Below are 24,674 nucleotides of genomic sequence, written 5' to 3'. Positions count from 1 at the left end.
TTTGCCAGGATGGGAGGACCAGCTTAAACCAGCTAAAACCAGCTACCAGCTTATCCTGGTCTTAGCTGGATTTTCAGTAGGGTTTAAAGACATACTGTAAATATGACAGGTGTATGAGGAACCAAACAAGATTTATTTTTTGATGCATGATCACCATCTGAAACATCTCTTAATGCATTTCACAGTAAAGAAGGAAAGAATTATTAATATGAAAACATTAAATAGGCCTATAGAGTTTTCATTTTTGGACTAGAAATTCAATAAGTACAACAATTAGCACTAGTGAGTAAAAATGAATCTGTATATCTTTGTTATATTGTAGTTTTAACTTATTGCAATATTAATATTTATAGTTTTGATTGAGAGTCTCGTGACAGTAAATAACATCAGGGAATTTTGTTTATTTGCTTGTGGTGAAAACATAACACATCACCTCATTTCAATTTGGTGTAAGGCACATGTGTCATTCTGGATGTTATGTAGGTGGAATATTTTGGATATGATGAATGGATTTCCATTAACAGATCTCTGGGTTTCCCATCTTTATCTGGGAGAGACTCGTTTAGGTGTGCAGGAATTTCCACATTCATTTGAATAGTGTTATAATTTATGTTTTTGTGTGTTGTGATGTATTTTGTTTATGTTTGTCCTCCAGGAAGACTTTATGGTAAATATTCTCATGTCTTGGGGTTTTTATACTGTTTGAAAAAACAACACATGAAACCACTGCTATAGAGAAAACAAGCATTTTATTTAGATTTTATGTTTAAATAAAAATGTTATTTTTAGCCCACGTGACTTCCTTGTGTGACAACTAGCCCCCTGCATACTTCTGATCTGACTCTATGTTGTAAAGTCATTTCAATTCAAGTATTTTGTAATCGTTACTTTCACATGAGCGAGTCAGTGTCCGGTTCTCAGAGATGAGCTCAGCACTTTGATGGGAAGTTTTATACATGCTGTATATTTATACTCTCTGAATAAGATTTACTTGTAAGAATCAAGAATGTATTTTGAATACGCTGACTGTATTTTATTGTAAAGGTTTTCTAGGAACATTTTTATTAGATGATAGTAAAAAATAATGCAGGCAACTCAGCAAAAAATAAATCAGCCAACCTTTCACATTCAACTGCTTAAAATTCCCAGCAGATTTCTATATGTGTATATATGTTTGTATTATCATAAAAAATTCGTAAGTAAATAGACATGTGACAAATAGTTTCTACATGACAGGATGATTTATAACCTGAATGATTGCAGTAAATGTTTGGTTAGTTGTGTGTTAAGCGTGACTCTGTCATTTGATTCTGTTGAGTGTCATTTACCATAACAACTAAACAACTTTATCATCTGTCTTTGTGTTTTGTTGATATATTGTTGGACTCATTCAGTCATCAGGATTGTTTTTGCATCTGAAATCTTTTAAAAGGCAACATCTTCATAAGAGTGACTGTACCTAATTTTTGCCACTAGCTAGAGAGCTGTATTTTAAGGGCTCATGGTTTGGCAGATGATCATGGCTGCAGTGGCCTCTGCTGGTAGATGATGTTACTACACAATTATTGTCGTAAAAGCATCTTTCTCCTGTGGCATCCATTCATAAACTGATTAGGCCCATCCACATGTATCTACACTGTATAAAAGATGTCATATGAACATATATTATGTTACTTTTACTTAAGAAATTAAGTTAAACAATTTCAACTTCTTTTCCTAAGTTATGTCAACTTTATCAAGTTAAAGTCAAAACTTTAAAAAAAATAATAATAATTGACTTTCATAATTAAGATAATATCATATTGACAATAATTTTTATATTGCAATTAAACTTATTAAATTTTTTTGTTGTATCTCATTGCTGTAATTCTCTGTATGCTGTCTGGAATAAGGCTTCAAATTGTTTAAAACGCTGCAGACAGATTTTTATCTGGGGTTATGGAAATATTTTTTTAAATATCAGTTAATAAATTGTAAGATGTCTTTGAGTAACAGAGAAGTAATTTTCTGAGGAAATACAACCAGTGAGACAAAGTGGAAGAACTTATCAATGAACCTTAACTTTCTACACCAACTAAACACAGCTTGTTTTACCCTTTTATACCGTAAAATCTAAGGAAAAGGGTACAACAATGCTATCACTGGCGCTGTACCTATATTGATATAGACATTTATACCTAAAGAGTGCATATTAGTACCTCAAATATACATATGGTACTTCGAAGCTATACCCGAATGATACATAATGGGACCTTTTTAAAGGGAACTGCCCCAGTGACAGCTTTTGTACATTGTGTACAAAAACATTTTTGGCATAGTGATTGAACCTTTAATTTCTGGTGTAGTTCAACTGTAAAAAATAATGGTGATCTTATTGCAGTGTTAATCTCGTTCAGTTTTTTTGAAGATGGCTATAAAAGAACGCCCTCTCACATTCATCTGCTTTATTTTACAGCAAATAGCTTATGTACATATTTGTATTAACAAAAAAGGTTTAATAACTAAGACATATAAAGTACTGAACAATTTGCAAAAACAATTGATGAACAGAAATTTAATAATGAGTTCCTGTCTATGCAAAATGAACAGTTGTGTGTCAGTGCATCTCATGCTCATGGACTGCACCAGTTTTGTCAGTTCTTGCTGTGTCATGTTAGTCAACTCATCCACTAAGGCATTTGTAAGTTCTCAATCATGTCTTAGGAGACAATCAGCTGTATTAGACGTCTCACAGTAGATGGACATTGCAGTTGATTTCTTTTGCCACATCTGCTGTTCTCTTATCTACCTGCAGCAGACCTATGGTATATTCACACAGATGAGCAAGAACCTGAGCTATCTTTTCCTTTAGTGTTTTACAGAGTCAGTAGATCTTTTTTGGTATTGTAGTCAGGCTTTTAACACCAGATTGCCAGATTGCAACTGAGGTGCTCTTGAGCAAACCACCTGTGTCCCATTGCTCCCTGGGCCCTGCAGTGATAGTCAGGTGTGTGTGTGTGTGTGTGTGTGTGTGTGTGTGTGTGTGTGTGTGTGTGTGTGTGTGTGTGTGTGTGTGTGTGTGTGTGTGTGTGTGTGTGTGTGTGTGTGTGTGTGTGTGTGTGTGTGTGTGTGTGTGTTCACTAGGCCTACTCTTGGATGGGTTAAATACAGATGTCACATTCCAAGTATGGGTAAGAATACATTGGACATTACATTACATCACTTTCATATACTAACAGACTGAATCAATGATAAATCTTCTTTGAACCACAAATTGATTCCATGAGGGTGTAAAACTTCAATGTGAAGCACACTGTTGTGATCAACATGTGATCAGTAAAACACTTCTTCTATTTCACAGAAATATTCACATTGTATAGAGCTAATAACACTTGTTTTGATATGTTGTAGTTACATAACAGACATTTTTAAGTCTGGTTTAAATGACCAAGAACTTTTATGGCTGCTGTTCTTCATTAGAACAAAATTTATATTAACCCTCTGTTTGCCAGCAGTCAGATGAGACTGAAGAATACTGTTTGACTCCCAGTAGTCAGAGAGGTCCTGCACCATTTGATCTTTACATATTAACCAGTATTCATCTGTAAAATACTTAACATGAACAAAGTATGCAACACCACCTGGTTTCTGTCAGTCACACTTCTGTCTGTCAGGGTCACATGTTCATCTTTATAAAGCCTCCAGATATAAACTGAATTTGTCCTGCGTAAGTGTGCACAAGCAACTTTGTTAGAATATTTAAAAAAACATTATAAAAAATAAGCATGATGTTTTTTATTTAAGTTAAGAGCAGAATTATTACAATACCCTTGTAATCCTAAACTCACCTCAGTGCTCTGCTTTTTTTTCAAATTATGTAGAGGTCCATGTTCACTTTCAGACACTGTTGAAGAAACAAACAAACATACATTTACTATTTATCTTTTAAGGAAAGCTTTGCTATATATAGGCAAGGAATCATTGACGACGGGCCATTGAATTATACGAAAATAATGCACACCCAAGGTGGTTATGTGGCACGACGCGAAGCGCATTGTTTTTAAATAATTCAAAGGACCGGAGTCAATTATTGCTCTTATATCACAGTTACTATTGCTCTGGTGCCTATTTTTAAGACATTTTAAATGATAGGTGTGCGGTTATTGGAAAATAATCAACATCCATGAAACATTTCTCAGAATAAAGCATTCAACAGACCCGTGGTATAATTTAAAATACTTTATATATTTCTTTCAGTAATCTATAATAGATTTCTTACTATTTGGTGGGCCATATGGCAGACTGTGTCGTCTCACACGTTTCAATCCTACGGTCACATCTGATCCTGAGGCTTGTGATGCTTCATCTCTGCCTTCTGCTCTGTCTCCTTCATCTGTAGGTCTGGTCTTGTCTTTAGACATCATAAAACAAATCAAAATGTAATCTATATTGCTTTCTTATAGCAAGAACACTGGGCATTTTAAATGTAAAATCCTCTGTAGGTTGGCCTACACAAATATATGAGGGCTGACTGGAAAGTATCTAGCCATGTAAAAAAATAGAAACATAAGGAAAATGGCTGTCCAAAATAGCTCCCATAAATAGTGCATTATTTGAAGGGGCTGGCATTTTGTAGTGTTGTCCAAAATTATAGTGGACATTCTTGAGTGCACTTATTCAATCTCACAATACACGACATACACTCAACGGCTAGCTGCTACCCCTTCACGGTGAGAAGCGTGCCAAATGAATTCCTCTCAACACAAGATAGGTAGCCCCCGGCAACGCTTCTAGCAGAAGGTGTGCGAATTCACTCATTCATTTTCACTCACTCACAAGTGGACTATATTAGTGATCTAATGTAGGGAATGGTGAATTAGGGTATAGTGGGCTATTTTTGACATAGCCAATGAATGCCTCAATCCCCTTCAAAGTACACAGCAAAATCACTGGTGTTAAAATAACACCCACAGTGTCAAATTTAACACTGGCAAAGTGTGTATATGTGTCCACACTACACTGTGTTAATTTAGTCAAAAGTGTAGTGTTAATTTAACAACACCCATTATATGTTAATTTAACACTCAATATTGTTAAATTTTACACTTTGTTCAACACTATTCATTGTTGTTTCCACACTACACTGGTGTTGGCACAGAAATACAGTGTTAAAAATTAACACTCCTAATTTAAGGTCAACACCAGTGTAATGTCAATTCAACAATGTTAAGTGTTAAAATACTGATTAATAGCCACACTTTTGTTGCTAATGGATTGTTTATATATAAGACAAATGACAAGAAATATTGCAAAACCTCTTTTTATTAAAGTACATCACATTTAATATTTACATTGATACACACAGCACTTTGCATTTAACACTGCTTATTTAAATACCTCAGCTACAATTAGAAACAGAATACAGTATGGAATAATGAAAGTTATCTTATACCACAGCGCAGTGACATGAAAACCACTTATTATAAGGTCTTTAATATATTAAATGAGTAAAAAAAAATTAGCCACCCTACTCAAAACTTGAACATTAAAATACACTGCAATTACCTTACTGGCAGGCAGAAATGCTTATCCTTCACAATACTAAAGATTTATCCATAACAAAACAGACATTTCAATTCAAAAGACCTTTCATTTTTCTTAAATACGTTCCAACCTGGTATTTAGTTCTGTAGTTGTTTTACTCATGATGTAGTGGAAGGCTGCATCAGTGGTCTTCATCATGGAGGGAATGGCTTTTTGGTCCAGAATGATGCAAAAATTCTGGATGCAACTTCTGTTCCCAACACAGAGCAGGCAGGGCTGTGCTGATCCATCCACCTCAAAGCATGGATTGATTCTCATCACCTTAGTGTTTTAAAATAGTGTATTTGATGAATGTATTTGATGTGTATTTATGAAATTGTATGCATTTACATGGGGTGAACAATGCAAGCAAACTAACTGCTGAATAAATAACTAGAACAAAATACCAAAAAACTTACACAGCACAATCAGTAGCTTCAGTTGCACATCGACCCGCTCCAGTCTTTCTTCCTTTCACAAATGAAGGCAAGAGGTGAATGAGCCAGGGAAGAGCTGCCACATCACTGTCCCGTCCTAGCAAAACAGAATTTAAACACCATGAGTATACAGTTAAACTTTAAAACCGTAAAAGTAGCAAACCCGTGTACACTTACCATATTTAAACTCCTGTTGACCAGACAGAGGGTCACCCGTATCTTCATCAGGATGTAGTCTGCAATTATCCTTTAATTGTTGTATGTTGACCATTTTGCAATACATCGCCTCAGCATATTTCTGCAGATTTTCAAAGACAAAAAAAAGTCAAGAAAATACTAAAAAGGGTGCAGTTTGAAACGTTATTTGAATCAAAATAATCTCAGTATAATAAATCATGTTAGAGACAGTGTACAGTACTAATGTACTGTGTGTACTCACATAACTAGTTGGTATGCTCTTATCCTCCAAACTGGGTTAAGGAATAACAGTTCCAGAATTCATGGGTATGCCGTATATAAATATAGTCTGGTAGGGTCCTATCACAAAAAAATTACAATAAAGATTCTGAAAACTCAACATTCTTTTTATATTAAAAAACGCACTCAAGACAAAATATGAATCTTCATACATTTTCAAAATAGTAATCAATTTGATTGCTATTTAATATGATATCAATAGCAAAACGATGTATGAGAAGATAATATTTTTATTAAAGTTGGCAGCAGGTCATGTGAGTTTCTTTCCAGATTAATAATAATAATAATAATAATAATAATAATATGTACAAAACTACATATACTAAAAAGATTGGTTAACTGTTCAGTTATGTCAAATAAAATGATTTATATGTATAAATATATAAACTTACCTTCTGTAATGAATTTATATAAGTATTAGCAGTCGTTTCTCATTGGAAGTCATCCATGTCAGGTCTTCTTTAATAAACTGCCCTAAAAACAGCATCTCTTCTGAATGATTTGAAGCACTCAGTGTGTACTTTCACCAAACTAGCATCTATAATGACAGAAAAACAAATGTTCGCCATGCACGTTTTACACTTTCGTATGTATTTACCATTTGCATCTGTCTGACATCTAGCACCACGAAAAGCTTACAACACACAATGCATCCAATCTGTGCATACAAATGATGATATCTAGTGAGGTTTTGGTAAAATTAATTGTTGGTTTGGCGATATTTCCCCTGTTTGCATACATCTTAGAAAAACATATGACAATGCGGTTGCGGTTTTCTCCGTGTTTTTCAGTAATTTGAATAATTAACCGATATCCGTGCACTCACGTGCATGTAAACGACCTCGTTAACTCACGGTATCTAGCCTATATGATTACCTCATAACGAGCATCATATAGTGAATAAACGAGCTTTCATTTAACTTAATTTCATACCTTCAATTTGTAGTGCATGTCGCGTTTTATCATGGTTCAATACGTTCATATCTCCTGTTAATATTATCCTTCTTGGTTAAAACTTTTAGCTAGCAGTTTAACTTACTAAACTAACAAGGGAACAACATAACACAAGGTAACGTTAGCTCTGATTAAACTGAACCAAATAACGAATAAAGGGGAAATAAAATGGGAAAAATACCTTATTTGGGTTTTTTGGCATATGGCTGCGTAGAGTCAGACAGAGAAATAACAGTTTAATTTAGCTAAACCATGTGAATATTATGAGACTGATTTACCTGATCTCTTCAGTCCTCCTGTGAAAGAAAATGGCGGTAAAATCCCTGAGAGGATATGTTTAGTGGAGGCGTGGCTTGATTTACACCGCTCAGAGTGAAATCTGATAACACCCTTGTTTAACACTGACACTGGTGTGGATATAACACTGGCCTCGCAATGGCAGTGTTATTTTATTACCCGATAGTGTTAAAACAACATCAACACTGTGTATTTAACACCATCCCTGAAAATTTAACACTGGTGATTTTGCTGTGTAGGCACCTTCCAGTCCACTCTTAGCCTGGGTGCCAGCCGATCTTAGCCCCGCCCACAAGATTTTGAGAACGGGAAGATCGGTCTGGGGTTTCTCCGTTGAGGAGCTACTATGCTAGACCCAGAGCCATAGAAAAACAGAGTTGTGCCACCGGAAGTCCAGAAGCTCGCCCGTCACGTGATTCACGGAGATTTCAGTTAGTTCCTAGAAGCCCATAGTGAGCCATTGAAATACATTGAGTTAGAGGCAAAGAGCTGTGATTTTTCTTAATTTATAGTCAAGAAACGTATTTTTTTACAATATTTATATATCACATCAAAATGTAAAGGTAGTATTGTTATGTAGTTATATAAACAATGTTTTTTGACAAATTAAATTCACCAATATAGGAAGATTTGTATGGTCATCTGCTGGTATGTCCCTTGTTAACATGTTTTACGCTGCCTTTAGTAACTTTAAAGCTTTAAAATGCATCACACTGTGTACTAATGAGTTTATGCCTGTTAATAATATACAAAGTGAATGTGCTGTGTATGTAACTAATACTGGTTTAATTTATTAATATACAAAGCACAACATAAAAAAGACTTACAAAGCACTTTGTTTAATTTATTATAAATTATAATAATATTTCTGGCTTAGTGTAGTTTTCTTTTTGTTGTTAATATAAACATCTGATGGGAAATAACATCATCATTACTTTAAATGATTACTAATCTCTTAACTATGTAAGTATACATTTGACAAGTTATTAATAAATTAATTTATTTTATTTTATTTATTAACCAGCAAAACCACAGTGTCAAAAACACTCCACCCACGTTTGATGCATAAATATGCACTTTATACCACCATCACTTTATTTAATAGCCTCTCTAATTACACAATATTTACAATAATGGATGAATCTGCATTAAGAAAACAAAATTTACCAATAAAAGGCTGTTCGTGGTTTGTTGTGTGTTGCTAAAGTTATCCACAGCTTGTCCTAGCCTGACCCGTTTTCTACTAACACCCCCTAAATGTACTTATTAAATGAGAAATAATGCACTACAAACACACTGACGCATAAAGTCATTCGATTCATATGTATTGCTAACATACAATCTTATTTGTAAAGCGTATTAAGTCTTAAATCTTGTATTAAGTTCAACACATTCAATCTTTCTAATGCAACTCTTATGGAGCTGACTGTGACTTCCGGGAACTCTGGAGAGACTCCGTGGTCCGCCATTGCTGTAAAAAAACCGTTCCATTGGAGTCAACGGACTTGACGTAACTCTCTCCTTCTATGGCTCTGGCTAGACCCAAAGCTGGTCGAACCAATCAAATTGTCAGGGCGGGCTTTATACGATGATGGACAGATGATCAACAGAAACGTAATGAACCATGTCACCAAAGAGCGCGTGTGTTGAATCTGTTTACAACGAAATGGCTGCCGCTGTAGAGTTCAGATGTGTGGATTCTGACATTGAGTCTGTTCTTAAAGATATCAACGGAGCATTGATTTTTAAAGAGGAACAGAGAAAAGCGAACAAGGCATTTGTTGACCAGAAAGATGGTTTTGCCGTCCTTCCTACTGGATTCGGCAAAAGTTTCATTCATCAGCTAGCTCAGATGGTCGCTATGAAGACGGGACATGGAAACCCTATTGTCATTGTTGTTTCTCCTTTGGTCGCACTTATGGAGGACCAAGTTAAAGAAGCAACTGAAATGTATCACGGCGATGCAACTCTGCATGCACGACGATATGGATATAATTAGCGGTCATAGCTTCTTTTCGGAAGCCCGAAATCGTGGCTGCTGAATAAGAAGTGGAGGGACATGCTAGGCCCCAATATTTTTCAAGTCATTGTAATGGATATCGTTGTGGATAAGGTTCATCTAACATACAAAAATGGTAATTTCAAATAATTCTCATTATATTAACAATTGGCTGCATACTTTCCAGACAGACATTATAAATTTAATTGTAAAAAGTAAAGATAAGGGGTGAAAATATTTACCAGCAGGAGGAGGAACTGCTGTGCTGATGTACTGTTCAGGTTCTGATTCACTGGACGGGGCAGATTCTTTCTCTCTCGTCTCCAGTTCAGTCTTTCTTTTATCCACATCTCTGTGTCTTTCACACATTTCTTTTTCTTTGAGTAACTCTATTTCTCTTTTAAGTTTCTTATTGTCAGCCTTTAGCTGATTCTCTCTGACTTTTGAATCATCCAAATCTTTTCTTAGCTGATTCTCTCTGACTTTTGAATCATCCAAATCTTTTCTTAGCTGATTCTCTCTGACTTTTGAATCATCCAAATCTTGTCTTAACTGATTCTCTCTGACTTTTGAATCATCCAAATCTTTTCTAAGCTGATTCTCTCTAAAGTTTGAATAATCCAAATAGTTTCTAAACTGATTCTCTCTGACTTTTAAATCTTCCAAATCCTTTCTAAGATAATTGTCTCTTACTTTTAAATCATCCAAATCTTTTCTAAGCTGATTCTCTCTGAAATTTGAATAATCCAAATCTTTTCCAAGCTGATTCTCTCTGACTTTTGAATCATCCAAATCTTTTCTTAACTGATTCTCTCTGAAGTTTGAATCATCCAAATCTTTTCCAAGCTGATTCAAATCTTTTCTAAGCTGATTCTCACTGACTTTGAATTCACGTATTACTTTATGTAGATCATCACTGTGTTTTTTCTGTAATTCTGTAATTTCATTGCTTTTCTCCTTCACTGTCAATTTCATTCGCTCTAATTCTCCTTTCCATTGTTCACATGATTCACATTCTTTCTGAAAGTATTTTTTAGCTCTTTCCAGTAACTCAAAATGTTTTGTGAAATAGCTATTTTGTTTCCATTGTGTCATTGCCTCGATGTCTTCCAACAGATTTAAAACACTGTCTTCATTGTCCTCTAAAACGTAATATCTCTCCCTGCACCTCTTGACACAGCGGTTCTTTAGAATGTCACGTCTCTCGTTATTACGCATAAATAACACCATAGCGTAGTCTAAAGCATCCTCTCCATAGACATTACTCAGAGCTTGTAAAAGCAGATGCTCTTTATCAGAGTTTTGGACGTCACCAAGCACCAGCAGAAAAGCATGAGGTCCAGGAAAAAGTGTAGATTCACAAAACTCCATCTCATTTCTAATAGATTTGACTCCATTGCTGAAAAACATGTTTGACTTCAAGTTTTCCAGCCAATATGATGGAGTTTTTAACACAGAGATCTGTCGTCCACTAATCTCACCCTCCTTAACCACACATGCTGAAATATTTCTGTCATTCTCATCTTGTGGCAATCCAAGGATGGCAGCACAAGCTTTATTCATAAGAGCATCATCACATCCAAGGACCATAAATCTAAACGTTTTATTGTTGTCTCTGGTTTGTCTTTCTTCATGTGAAACTGTTTCATCTGTTAAAATGAGCATAAATCAGGTCAGATAATAAATTGACCAAAACAAGAACAAAATACTTAACTTTCAATGATTGACAATTGTTTTGTGTGATTTTCGGTTTCTATGCAAGCAGACAACTCCCATTTATAAAGCAAAGAAGAAGAACAAGGAAACTATTATCTTATCACTTACGGTCATATGTGTTCTCATCTTCACCTGTAATTACAAATAATTACAATCAAGTCACATAAAATGAGTGTAAGGTGATACTTAATTTATTATGTTATCTTATGTTATGTTATGTTATGCTATGCTATGCTATGTTATGTTATGTTGCATTGTAGCCTCACTGACAATCATTGAATCAAAATATTTTTATCATTAACAAGAAACATGTATACTTAAAATGAAAAACTTTTTTCCATCTGTTTAAAAACTGATCTTTCTTTTTGATGTGTCACATAAGGAATAGTAAAAAGAAGGAGACTTATGTGAACACACAATTTTAATAAACCGGTTTGGCTATTCAAATCATCTATATGAGCATAAATCTTAATGCTATACAGTAACATTATAAAGATTTATCAACTCTCAACTTTGTTGCAACAGTTTGTGAAGAACCATCAAATTAAATACAGGAAATGAAAGCAGATTGAGATGATCTATCATGTGAGCACGTGATTAGAATATGATGTCTTTGCTAACTCTGAAATAGATTATAGAGCATTCCACATTTTTGTACTTCCAATTATCAGTCATTGTCCAAATAAATACAGTAAAACCGTGATCATTAAACTGCTCGTGACACAATTAACAACATTAATGTCTCACTGTATTTGATCTAGCTCACTGTTTGTGTCACTTACTGTTCTGTGACAGTGGCTCTCTGTTTCATATCATAACTTTTTACAATCACATTTACTGAAAATCAGATAATGTTAGAAATGTTTTGTGCCTCAATGAATTTATTTTATTAAGTTTTAGTTTAATAAAATAAATAATATAGGGTTCAGGGAGGCACAACAAAATGTTTATTGATTTGTCTTGTGAAGCAATGACTTAAATAACTTTAAAGATGTTAACTTAGTTATTTTACTTTCGATGCAAAAATATTTTTGTCACTCTTTATAATAAACTATTATTTTGTATCCAGTCAATAACAACAAAACCAATGCGAATGTAACAGTAACTACAATGACACTGAAGGACATTCACGATCTTATAAAAAAAGAAAATGATATTAAGAAATTTAAGCTACTGACCTTTAAATTCTGCCATGCTTCAGACAATAAAGAGAAATAATAAGAAAATGCAAATAAACTTAAATAAATTACAGTGAGAAATGTGTTACATAACAACCCCTAAAAAACAATTTGTAAAATCCCAGAAGTGAAAGAGAATTACTTCTCTATAACAGGAGTATCATGTGATTGTAATCCCACATAAGATGGGAAAGTTTCTTCACTATCCACTAGTGCAAAATTATAATTATATACTTTTTGTAAATATAGGTTGACTAAAAGTTTTAATAGAAAGACCAAAAATATTCAAATGATGATATTAACTGTATTTCAGTGTTAAGTTGTCTATTTCAGTTATCTTCTGTACTGTTGATCTGTTTACGCTGCCTGTTAGTATTTTGCTGATATAATTTCATCATCCAAGGTTTAGTTTTTTGAAAATAAAATAAAACATTGTCGAAGATAGTAATTTTTGTTGTGAGTGAACACTTGCATGAGGCAGATACAAAGATGAAAGGAAAACCCGCATTCAGGAGACAAAAAGAAATGATGACAGAATAAAAAATGAACAGTGTTTATTAAATAAGTTTGTGTTTCAATGTTCAGGCAGACTTTGTCATGAACTTAAGGCCAGGCTCTAGGGCAGGGATGGCCAACTTCGGTCCTGGAGGGCCAGTGTCCTGCAGAGTTTAGCTCCAACCATAATTAAACACACCTGAAGCAGCCAATTAAGGTCTAACTAGGCATACTAGAAACTTTTAGGCAGGTGTGCTGAGGCAAGTTGGAGCTAAACTCTGCAGGACACCGGCCCTCCAGGACCGAAGTTGCCCATCCCTGCTCTAGGGTGACCACATTTGAAGTGCCCCCCAAATATTAAAAAATCTTGGCTGTGTCCGAAACCGCTCCCATAGTGGACTATATTTGGCCATTTTGTAGTGATTTCCGAAACCTAAATAAGTGAACAATTTAATTCCTTACCTTCATTCACTACTATTTTCCCACAATGCACTCTGACTTTGAGGGTACATTCGATGTACACTTGCTCACTCATATTTACCCATGATACAACAGGAGACAAACACGTAACTGGATTCATCTAGACCATCTGTAAATTAACTTAAGTGCATGGTGACATAAAACGATTGATATATGTATGTATATATGTATATATATATATATATATATATATATATATATATATATATATATATATATATATATATATATATATATATATATATATATATGTTTGTATTATCAAAAAATTGTAAGTAGATAGAAATGTGACAAATAGTTTCTACATGACAGGATGATTTATAACCTGAATGATTGCAGTAAATGTTTGGTTAGTTGTGTGTTAAGCGTGACTCTGTCATTTGATTCTGTTGAGTGTGATTTACCATTACAACTAAACAACTTTATCATCTGTCTTTGTGTTTTGGTGATATATTGTTGGACTCATTCAGTCATCAAGACTGTTTTTGCATGTGAAAATCTTTTAAAAGACAACATCTTCACATCTTCTCGGGTGTCTGTACCTAATTTTTTGCCACTAGCTAGAGAGCTGTATTTTAAGGGCTCATGGTTTGGCAGATTATGGCTGCAGTGGCCTCAACTGGTAGATGATGTAACTACACCATTATTGGGGTAAAAGCATCTTTCTCCTGTTGCATCCATTCATTAACTGATTAGGCTCAACAAATGTAACTGAAAAGGGTACAACAAATGTAATGTACATAAGTATACCCAAATGGTACATAATGGGACCTTTTAAAGGGAACTGCCCCAGTGACAGCTTTGTACATTGTGTATAAAAACATTTTTGGCATAGTGATTAAATCTTTAATTTCTGGTGTAGTTCAACTGTAAAAATAATGTTGATCTTATTGCAGTGTTAATCAGTTGAGTTCAGTTTTTAAAGTAAACTACAAAAGAAATGCCCTCTTACATTTATTTGCTTTATTTTACAGCTTATGTACATATTTGTATTAACAATGTATTAAAATACTAAGATATACAGTACTGAACAATTTGCAAAAACATTTGATGAACGGAATTTGAATAATGAGTTTCTGTACTGTCTGCAAAAAATGATTTTCAAGAAAAAATATTCTTAGTATTTTTGTGTTGTTTTCAGTAAAAATATCTAAAAATTCTTAAATTAAGGTGCTTTTGTTGATGAGCAAAATGACCAAAAGAAATAAGTCTTTAGACCAAAAATATCAAATTTAAGTGATTTTGTGCATAAAACAAGCAAAAAAATCTGCCAATGGGGTAAGCAAATTTTTCTTTAATTTAGTGTTTAAGAAAAATGTTTAAGATTTTTTTTTGCTTACCCCATTGGCAGATTTTTTGCTTGTTTTATGCACAAAATCACTTAAATTTGATATTTTTGGTCTAAAAACTAGACTTATTTTCTTGGGTGGTTTTGCTCATCTTGAAAATCATTTTTTGCAGTGTGTCTATACAAAATGAACAGTTGTGTGTCAGTGCATCTCATGCTCAATGATAAATCTTCTTTGAACCACAAACTGATTCCATGGGGGTGTAAAACTTCAATGTGAAGCACACTGTTGTGATCAACATGTGATCAGTAAAACACTTCTTCTATTTCACAGAAATATTCACATTGTATAGAGCTAATAACACTTGTTGTTGTAGTTACATTACAGACATTTTTAAGTCTGCTGTTCTTCATTAGAACAAAATTTATATTAACCCTCTGTTTGCCAGCAGTCAGATGAGACTGAAGAATACTGTTTGACTCCCGGTAGTCAGAGAGGTCCTGCACCATTTGATCTTTACATATCAACCATTATTAATCTGTAAAATACTTAACATGAACAAAGTATGCAACACCACCCGGTTTCTGTCAGTCACACTTCTGTCTGTCACATGTTCATCTTTTATAAAGCCTCCAGGTATAAACTGAATTTGTCCTGCGTAAGTGTGCACAAGCAACTTTGTTAAAATATTTAACAAAAAACATTATAAAAAATAAGCATGATGTTTTTTATTTAAGTTTAGAGCAGAATTATTACAATACCCTTGCAATCCTAAACTCACCTCAGTGCTCAGCTTGTTTACAAATTATGTAGAGGTCCATGTTCACTTTCAGACACTGTTGAAAAATCAAACAAATATTTATCTTTCAAGGAAAGCAGGAGGAATAATACAGGAAATGAATAATTGACAAGGGGCCATTGAATTATACAAAAATAATGCACACCCAAGGTGGTTATGCGGCACGACGCGAAGCGGGGTGCGCATTATTTTCAAATAATTCAAAGGACCGGAGTCAGTTATTCCTCTTATATACAAACATTGCTCTGGTGCCTATTTTTAAGACATTTTAAAGATAGGTGTGCGGTTATTGAAAAATAATCAATACCCATGAAACATTTCTCAGAATAAAGCATTCAACAGACCCGTGGTTTAATTTAAAATACTTATTTACTATATTTTATACTATATACTTTTATACTATATTATACTTAAATACTATATTTCTTTCAGTAATCTATAATAGATTTCTTACTATTTGGTTGCTCATATGGCATGCTGTTTCGTTTCACAGGTTTTAATCCTTTGGTCACATCTGATCCTGAGGCTTGTGAAGCTTCATCTCTGCCTTCTGCGCTGTCTCCTTCATCTGCAGGTCTGGTCTTGTCTAGACATCATAAAACATATCAAAATGTAATCTATAGTGTTTCTTATAGCAAGAACACTGGGCATTTAAATGTAAAATCCTCTGTAGGTAGGCCTCAGGGTTGCCAGGTCCAAGAAAAATTTCCAGCCCAATGACAACTTAAAACCCGCCCAAAAGGAATGAAAACTAGCCCAATTTTTACATTTGTCCAATCACAGTTGAAAACTCTGGGATTACAACAAAGGCTCTAAAATAAACTCTTACTATTGCTTTCAATGTACTTTCCATGCAGATGAACATTTTCTTAATGCACATAAAGTGCTCTATTTTCACACACTATTCTGTTCTAAACAAAAAAATTCTACTTTAGTACTTCTTAAGATTATCTTAATGTTAAATGTACCCAATCGGGCCATTTTGAGACAGTATGAACTCTGCGCTTTTAACATACTATCTATGTATTTAAAATGTTCTATTTAACTTGAAAATATCATACAAAGATGGGTTCACATAGTGTGTAAATATCCTCTCAGTATAGACGTAACTTCTTACGTAAGGTAATTTCTTGTTTCTAATGTGATATTAAGAGCAAAACGTGCCCCTCCACTCACTTTTCCACTGACTTCCAGACGCTGCAGCTGTCCTTGGGTTGACAGGTATTTCTTATGGGATTAATGCACATTAGGAAAATAAAGAACATTCGTTTTATAAGTCTACAGATAAATATTTTTGTGGCCGCCGCACATTATAAAACTAGCCCAAAAAACCGCAACCCGCGTCTCCGAAATTTTTCCCGCAACTGTATTTTCAAAATAGCCCAATTGTGCGGGAAAACCGAAAACCTGGCAACACTGGTAGGCCTAAACAAATATATGAGGGCTGACTGGAAATTATCCAGCCATGTTAAAAAATAGAAACATAAGGAAAATGGCTGTCCAAAATAGCTCCCTATACCCATAAATAGTGCATTATTTGAAGGGGCTGGCATTTTGTAGTGGTGTCCTAAATTATAGTGGACATTCTTTAGTGCACTTATTCAATCTCACAATGCACCGACGTACACTCAACGGCTAGCTGTTACCCCTTCACGGTGAGGAGCGTGCCAAATGAATTCCTCTCCACACAAGATAGCCCCCGGCAACGCTTCTGGCAGATAGTGTGCGAATTCACTCATAAGTGGACTATATTAGTGAACTAATGTAAGAAATATGGTATAGGGGGATATTTTGGACATAGCCAATGAATGCCTCAATCCCCTTCAAAGTAGGCACCTTCCAGTCCACTCTTACTAACTGCCAAGTTATATAAATGTCACGCAAACCATTCTCATTATTAACAATTGGCGGCATACTTTCCAGACAGACATCATATATAGATTTAATTGTAAAAAGTAAAGATAAGTGGTGAAAATATTTACCAGCAGGAGGAGGAACTGCTGTGCTGCTGTACCGCTCAGGTTCTGATTCACTGGACGGGGCAGATTCTTTCTCTCTCATCTCCAGTTCAGTCTTTCTTTTATCCACATCTCTTTGTCTCTCACACATTTCTTTTTCTTTGAGTAACTCTATTTCTCTTTTAAGTTTCTTATTGTCAGCCTTTAGCTGATTCTGTCTGACTTTTGAATCATCCAAATCTTTTCTTAACTGATTCTCTCTGAAGTTTGAATAATCCAAATAGTTTCTTAACTGATTCTCTCTGACTTTTAAATCATCCAAATCTTTTCCAAGCTGATTTTCTCTGACTTTTGAATCATCCAAATCCTTTCTTACCTGATTCTCTCTGGCATTTGAATCATCCAAATCTTTTCTAAGCTGATTCTCTCTGAAGTTTGAATCATCCAAATCTTTTCTTAACTGATTCTCTCTAACTTGTGAATCTTTCAAATCTTTTACAAGCTGATTCAAATCTTTTCTAAGCTGATTCTCACTGACTTTGAATTCACGTATTACTTTATGTAGATCATCACTGTGTTTTTTCTGTAATTCTGTAATTTCATTGCTTTTCTCTTTCACTGTTAAATTGATGCGCTCTAATTCTCCTTTCCATTGTTCACACGGTTCACATTCTTTCTGAAAGTATTTTTTTGCTTTTTGCAGTAACTCTAAATGTTTTGTGAAATAGCTATTTTGTTTCCATTGTGTCATTACCTCAATCTCTGCCAATAGATTTAAAACACTGTTTTCATTGTCCTCTAAAATGTGATATCTCCCCCTGCACCTCTTGACACAGCGGCTCTTTAGAATGTCACATCTCTCATTATTACGCATAAATATCACCATAGTGTAGTCTAAAGCATCCTCTCCATAGACATTACTCAGAGCTTGTAAAAGCAGATGCTCTTTACCAGAGTTTTTGACGTCACCAAGCACCAGAAGAAAAGCATGAGGTCCAGGAAAGTGCAGAGATTCACAAAACTCCATGTCATTTCTAATAGATTTGACTCCATTTCTGAAAAACACTTTTGACCTCAAGTGTTCCAGCCAATAGGATGGAGTTTTTACCACAGAGATCTGTCGTCCACCAACCTCACCCTCCTTAACCACACATGCTGAAATATTTCTGTCATTCTCTTCTTGTGGTAACCTAAGGATGTCAGCACAAGCTTCATTCATAAGATCATCATCACATCCAAGCACCATAAATCTAAATGATTTAATGTTGTCTCTGGATTGTGTTGCTTTATGTGAGACTGTTTCATCTGTTAAAAAGAAGCATAAATCAGGTCAGATAATACATGGACCAAAAGAAGAACAAAATAACTTAGTTTTAATAATGATTGACAATAGAATGCTCTTGATTTTAAATTATTAATGTCTGCCATTTGGATGAAGCTATTGTGTGTGATTTCCAAAAGTTCCATTTATAAAGCAAAGAGGAGGAACAAGGAAACAATTATCCTATTACTTACGGCAATCTGTGTTCTCATCTTCACCTGTAATTACAAATATTTACAAACAAGTCACAATTATGCCTGACATATGATGTAATATATTATTGGTGACAGTATTCAGTGAAATAGAAAATTCCTATAGACTTTACCTTATTTTAGAGAGTTAAATGGTGTTACTTAATTTACTATGTTGTTTTAAATTTCCAGACCCAGAATTTTATGTATTTGTGTCATAACATTGTAGACAATCATGATTACATAAAAATATTTTTATCATTATCAAAACCATTTATACTTAAAATGAAAAGTTTTTTAAGCCATGTGTTTAAAAACTAACCTTTCTGTGGACATGTAATAAACGGGTTTGGCTATTCAAATTATATGAGCATAAATCTTAATTCTATTGCTCTAAAAAATGCTGGATTATTTTCAATCCAGTATTGGGTCAAAAAAGCCCAGCCCCTTGAGTTGTAATTTAACCTATGTTGGGTTGTTTCAACCCAAAAATTTAAGTTGTTTTAACTCAATGGCTGGGCTCACCCCTTTCTGACCAAAAAATACCCCAGCATTTTTTTGAGTGTACATAACATTCATAAAGGTTTATCTGCTCTCAACTTTATTGCAACAGTTTGTGAAGAACCATCAAATTAAATACAGGAAATGAAAGCAGATTGAGATGATCTATCATGTGAGCATGTGATTAAAAAACTCACCATGATGTCTTTGCTAACTCTGAAATAGATTATAGAGCATTCCACATTTTTAAACTTCCAATTATCTTTCATTGTCTAACTATACAGTAAATAATAAAGCTGTAATCCTTGTTAACGCAATTAACAACATTAGTGTCTCATTTGACCTGGTAGCTCAGTAAATCTGTAAATGTGGTTGTAGTGTCACTTACGATTCAGTAGAAGCGGTTCTGTAAGACAAGACAGATACAGAAGCATATGTAAATGTAATAGTTAATCATTTATTTCATAACAGTAACTAGTCAGAATCAGATTTACTGAAAATCAGCTAAGGTTAGAAATGTTTTGTGCCTACATTCATTTATTTTATGCTGTTTTTTGTTTGTTTTGTTTTTATGTTTAACGAAATACATAAAATAAATAATGTAGGATTCAGGGAGGCACAACAACATTAACTTTTAAGATTTTAACTTACTCATGTCAGGTACATCCTCGTGTCCTGCAAAGATGAAAAAATATTTTTTGTCACTCTAATAGACTACTATTTTGTATCCAGTCCAAAACAAAGACTGCAATGACACTGAAGGACATTCACCTTCTCAAAAAAAAGAAAATGATGTTGAGAAATTTAAGCTTTACTGACCTCTGAATCTTGCCATGCTGCAGACAATAAAGGGCTTTAATAAGAAAATGCAAATAAACTTAAATAAATGACAGTGATAAATGTGTTACATCCATCTCAGAAAAAAAATATTCTGTACAATCTTGAAAGTGATAAAAGATTACTTCTCTATACGACAGAAGTATCATGTGATTGTAATCCTGCAACAGGGGAAGTGTTTGCACTACTCTTATTGCAAAATTATAACTATATATTTTTTGTAAATATAGATGACTAAAAGTTGACTTCTGCTAAGTGACGGAAGTCATTTTTGTTCTCCTAAATTGAAATGTGCAACCTAAATAGTGTTTGTAACACATGTCCTGAAATTCTATGTAAAATATTAATATTCAATATTGTACTCTTATTAATAGCGTAAAAAATCATTTCCTGGTCATCCTGCAACCTTTGATTAGATTTTTTTGGATGTGTTTGATTAGGCTTGGAGCTGAACTTTGCAGGACAGTGGCCCTCCAGGACCAGGAATGCCCACCCCTGGAATAAATATATAATAATAATAATAATAAATGCATACCAATAAATATTATTTTAATATTTAAAATCCAAAGCACAAACTCATTTTATGGCACAAACGGAGCATAAACGATTGAGACTATTTGGAGTGAATTTGGAGCATGTGGGGGAGTGACTTCCGAATAACCAGTAAATTTTATAATTTTTTTATCGTTTTGTTGTTTAGCCCTCTTTCAACATGTTCAAGCTCTTATTGGCTCTTTCTGATGTCAGTCACGTGTTCTGCCCGGCGATTGGTCAGTGCGTGTGCTTGCGGCAGATCGCATACAGTAGGCTAGCATCGGTAGCGGCTGTGTCAGCGTTTAGCTTTTGCTGTAAAGGAGTCTTATATTGGTAAGATTCGCTCCTTCCTGAATGTAAATACTGTTGTTATCATATAACTCATCTTAACTTTTATAATAAATAGACAAGCGTTTATAATATATTTTATTAATGATAATGTTCACGCATATCACCTAGCAAGTACACTAGCATGCTAAGGTATATGCTAACGTAGTAAACACACAATTACAAAATGTTACTATAATTTTATGTCGGTTACTCATTGATGCCTTGTAAGTGTAAGTTATTGATTATTTATTTCGTTATGTAGATATAAAGATATTATCAAATACTCTCTGATTTATAAATGTAGGTCATGTTTAACAGTTAATCCCTTTGCTGCTTAAAAGGTTTTTTAATGACGGTTTGTGACATATTATGAGGGTGTATTAAAGCTATAATGTATTTAAATGTTTTTTGTTGAACAAGACATTAGTCATAAATTCTGGAAATCTGCTTCAGGGTGCACGAGGGATTTTTCAGTTCATTGTTCTCTTTTTTTTAACCAGGTTTTGGTTTTATTAAACGCAAAATGAGTCAACAAGCAAAAAGTGCCAGTGGTTTTGGTAAAATTGTTAATAAAAGATCTAGAAAGCCAGAAGGTTTTATTCCCATCTGACATAAACTGTTTATTTTGACAGACCGCTATGACGTCATTGGTAGTTAAACAGACATGTCTGTGTACCTAAAGGTCGTAATTATATTTTAAATAGCCAGTGATATTTAAATATGTAAATTTTACATTTCTGATTACATTACATTTTCTGTGTTTGTCATAGTGTCTTTATATGAGAAATTCCAAATAAATAAAAAATTACACATCTCAATGTGATTGTGATACATGTGGCTGTTGTACTAACACCCCAACAATTGTTTTTGTGTCAGTGGGAAGTCATGACCACATTGGACGATAAGCTTCTTGGCGAGAAGCTGCAGTATTACTACAGCAGCAGTGAGGATGAAGAGAGCGACCACGAGGATGAGGAGAACCCTTCAAAAACCATCCGGGATCAGGAAGTGCAGGAGGTAGAAATTGACTACAGTGCAGATGGCAGTTCTGTCAATACTGGTACGTTTGCCATAGGAACACTGCCTCCTCATAAAGCCTCTCATTGGATAACATACATTATTCGGTTGTGTGTGTTTGTGTATATGCAAGTGTCTGCATCTTCTGCATCTACCTCATATGTATGAGACTTTTCCCTGATCTGAGGTCTGTGTCTCCTGCAGGACCGAAGGGTGTCATTAATGACTGGCGTAAATATAAGCAGCTGGAGAACGAGCAGCGCGTGGAGCAGCAGAAAGAGATGGAGCGACTGATCAAGAAACTTAGCATGACGTGCAAGTCACATTTGGAAGAGGAGGCCGACGAACAGAAACAGAAAGAGCTGCAGGATAAGATCGCAGGAAAAGTGAGAAACACGCAAAATCCAAAATCTTAAAGCACATTTATATATATATTAAAACCTGGAGACATGACTAAAATGTCTATTTTATCTAAAATATTATAATATTTTTGATAAAATAAAATATTTAAAGCAAAGATAAGTTATGGAGTCACACAAAATGCAAAATAAATAGGTAACTGAAGGATTTTATGCTTTATATGGTAAAATATAGAGATAAAAAGCAACAGCAGATAACAAATGCTATTTTGTTCAGCGTTCTTGGTAGCATTTATTCATGTTTTAAATTACGGTTAAAATTTGGAGTAACATAAATGTGCTGGACACTGTGATTAATAAAGTCTCTTACATTTATGTATATATAATGTCGATAAATGATTCTGTCTTTTTTCAGATGACAATTCGTGTTGATGAAGAGGAGGAGGAGGATGATGATGACGAAGACTTTCTGCAGCAGTACCGCCTGCAGCGCATGGAGGAAATGAGGCGACAGCTGTGTGGTGGTCGGCGCTTTGAAAAGGTGATTGACATCTCGTCAGGGGAGGAGTTCCTGCGTGCTGTTGACGAAGAGGGCAAGAGCACTCTGGTCGTGGTCCACATCTACGAGCCGGAAGTGCCCGCCTGCCAGGCAATGGAGGGCAGTCTGCTGTGCCTGGCAGTGCAGTACCCAATGGTAACTAAAAAGATTGTGTCTTCATGTTAGTATAAGATGAATGAAATATGAGTTATTGATATCTCTTTCTCTCTCTGTGACCCACAGGTGAAATTCTGTAAAGTCAAGGGTTCGGCCGTGGGTACGAGCGCTCTCTTTCGCACTTCAGCTTTGCCCGCTCTGTTGTTGTACCGAGGGGGAGAACTGGTTGGGAATCTGGTTCGTGTGTCGGATCAGCTCGGAGATGATTTCTACGCCACAGACGTCGAAGCGCTCCTGCAGGAATACGGCCTGCTGCCGGAGAAATGCACACAGTCAAGCACGCACTCGTCTATTAGAAATGCAGCCGTCACTCACGGCAACGACTCAGACAGCGATCTGGATATAGATTAAATGCGTGTAGACGCACACATAGACATACATTTAAAATCAAGTGCAGTGCAGTGACCAAACACACAAAGCAGAAAATCTGGTACACACTACTGTAAATACTGCATCTGCTCAATATTCAATAACAGGTTATTTCTGGACCAAATGAACAGACATTCTCAGACTGTATGTAAGTGTGCTGGTTATTTCAAAATCCTCTAGAATTCAGGAGTGTTTCTTTATGCAAAAACAAATGCAAAACCCTTCACCGATTCCTCCATTGATGTTTCACTATTTATTATAGTTTAAGAACTATTTGTTTGTTTACTTGTGTGTTTTGTTTGTGCAATTTTAGTTTGCTTCACCCTTTGTTAGTTTCATACATTTTATAAACATTTCCATTAATAATGTAAATGCAAATATACGAAACTTGATTCTGATTTTACCTATACTGTAATATTTTTGTGGGTGTTTCATGCAATGTGTTTCTTTTCTTTTTGCAAGAAACTGTTGATACAAAAATGAATAAAATGTCTTTCAAGCATATATGTTTACTGTTTTTGTACTACATGAGGTGTAAAATTTCTTCCTCCTACCTTTTTAAACATTGCTCTTTGTTAATATATAAAGTATATGCAATGTATTCAGTATATCTTGGGTTAAGTTAGACCTCAGTAGCAAATTATTTATATTTAAAAATAATATAAACATAGTACTCAAAAAAGCATCACTTACACAAGGTTTTGTGACTTTCAGTTTTTAAATTGGGATAGTAAATGGAACATAACTTCACACATTTTTAAAATGTAAATAAAAATCTGGCTTGTTTGTGTAAGTTAGAAAAATTAGAAAAAAGCATGAAGAAAAATAGAAATAATCATGTTCAATATATTGATATATA

At 34.6% G+C, this 24,674-nt stretch overlaps 3 protein-coding genes and 1 long non-coding RNA gene across 6 annotated transcripts; 1 reads left to right on the top strand and 3 right to left on the bottom strand.

Annotated features, from left to right (window-relative positions):
• Nucleotides 1–1,893: 1,893 nt before the first annotated feature.
• LOC135721451 (uncharacterized) lies at nt 1,894–13,235 on the bottom strand. Of its 2 annotated transcripts, XM_065243695.2 has the most exons (6): nt 12,621–13,235; nt 11,551–11,574; nt 9,969–11,375; nt 4,259–4,390; nt 3,828–3,883; nt 1,895–3,702 (listed from the first exon to the last, which is right to left on the bottom strand). In XM_065243695.2, the coding sequence occupies exons 1-6, from the start codon at nt 12,634–12,636 to the stop codon at nt 3,670–3,672; spliced, it is 1,668 nt and encodes a 555-aa protein (XP_065099767.1). In that variant the 5' UTR covers nt 12,637–13,235; the 3' UTR covers nt 1,895–3,669. The 2 variants fall into 2 exon arrangements, with proteins under 2 accessions (XP_065099768.1, XP_065099767.1); XM_065243696.2 differs by lacking the exon at nt 11,551–11,574 and having other exon boundaries at nt 1,894–3,702.
• LOC135721782 (uncharacterized) lies at nt 5,353–6,288 on the bottom strand. The gene is made up of 3 exons (XR_010521566.2): nt 6,177–6,288; nt 5,982–6,096; nt 5,353–5,844 (listed from the first exon to the last, which is right to left on the bottom strand). It is a non-coding gene; the product is annotated as an uncharacterized lncRNA (long non-coding RNA).
• Nucleotides 13,236–14,995: 1,760 nt separating the features above from the next.
• Nucleotides 14,996–20,632, bottom strand: LOC135721453 (uncharacterized). 2 transcript variants are annotated; one of them, XM_073812585.1, is made up of 8 exons: nt 20,474–20,632; nt 20,306–20,329; nt 20,043–20,060; nt 19,157–19,180; nt 17,666–18,946; nt 16,138–16,269; nt 15,666–15,720; nt 14,996–15,538 (listed from the first exon to the last, which is right to left on the bottom strand). In XM_073812585.1, exons 1-7 carry the CDS (start codon nt 20,487–20,489, stop codon nt 15,683–15,685), a joined length of 1,533 nt encoding a protein of 510 aa, XP_073668686.1. In that variant the 5' UTR covers nt 20,490–20,632; the 3' UTR covers nt 14,996–15,538; nt 15,666–15,682. The 2 variants fall into 2 exon arrangements, with proteins under 2 accessions (XP_073668686.1, XP_073668687.1); XM_073812586.1 differs by having other exon boundaries at nt 16,138–16,251.
• Nucleotides 20,633–21,237: 605 nt separating this feature from the next.
• pdcl (phosducin-like) lies at nt 21,238–24,317 on the top strand. The gene is made up of 5 exons (XM_065243706.1): nt 21,238–21,358; nt 22,232–22,415; nt 22,577–22,758; nt 23,147–23,425; nt 23,513–24,317. Exons 2-5 carry the CDS (start codon nt 22,241–22,243, stop codon nt 23,795–23,797), a joined length of 921 nt encoding a protein of 306 aa, XP_065099778.1. The 5' UTR covers nt 21,238–21,358; nt 22,232–22,240; the 3' UTR covers nt 23,798–24,317.
• Nucleotides 24,318–24,674: the final 357 nt, after the last annotated feature.

The sequence above is a fragment of the Paramisgurnus dabryanus genome, chromosome 18, assembly GCF_030506205.2.
Source record: "Paramisgurnus dabryanus chromosome 18, PD_genome_1.1, whole genome shotgun sequence".
Classification (NCBI taxonomy): domain Eukaryota; kingdom Metazoa; phylum Chordata; class Actinopteri; order Cypriniformes; family Cobitidae; genus Paramisgurnus; species Paramisgurnus dabryanus.
This window is presented reverse-complemented; position numbering and strand designations above follow the sequence as displayed.

Excerpts from the sequence above, each read along its gene's own strand:
- LOC135721453 (XM_073812585.1), bottom strand. Across the intron at positions 16,270-17,665 it reads AGCAGTTCCTCCTCCTGCTG|ACAAGACCAGACCTGCAGAT; the intron begins GTAAATATTTTC and ends TATGATGTCTAG. Across the intron at positions 15,721-16,137 it reads GCCATATGAGCAACCAAATA|TGTCTGAAAGTGAACATGGA; the intron begins GTAAGAAATCTA and ends ATTTTTCAACAG.
- LOC135721451 (XM_065243695.2), bottom strand. Across the intron at positions 11,376-11,550 it reads AGATGAGAACACATATGACC|ATGAAACAGTTTCACATGAA; the intron begins GTAAGTGATAAG and ends TCATTTTAACAG. Across the intron at positions 4,391-9,968 it reads AGCAGTTCCTCCTCCTGCTG|ACAAGACCAGACCTACAGAT; the intron begins GTAAATATTTTC and ends TGATGTCTAAAG.
- pdcl (XM_065243706.1), top strand. The coding sequence starts at position 22,241 with ATGACCACATTGGACGATAAGCTTCTTGGCGAGAAGCTGCAGTATTAC. Across the intron at positions 22,416-22,576 it reads TGGCAGTTCTGTCAATACTG|GACCGAAGGGTGTCATTAAT; the intron begins GTACGTTTGCCA and ends TGTCTCCTGCAG. Across the intron at positions 22,759-23,146 it reads AGGATAAGATCGCAGGAAAA|ATGACAATTCGTGTTGATGA; the intron begins GTGAGAAACACG and ends GTCTTTTTTCAG.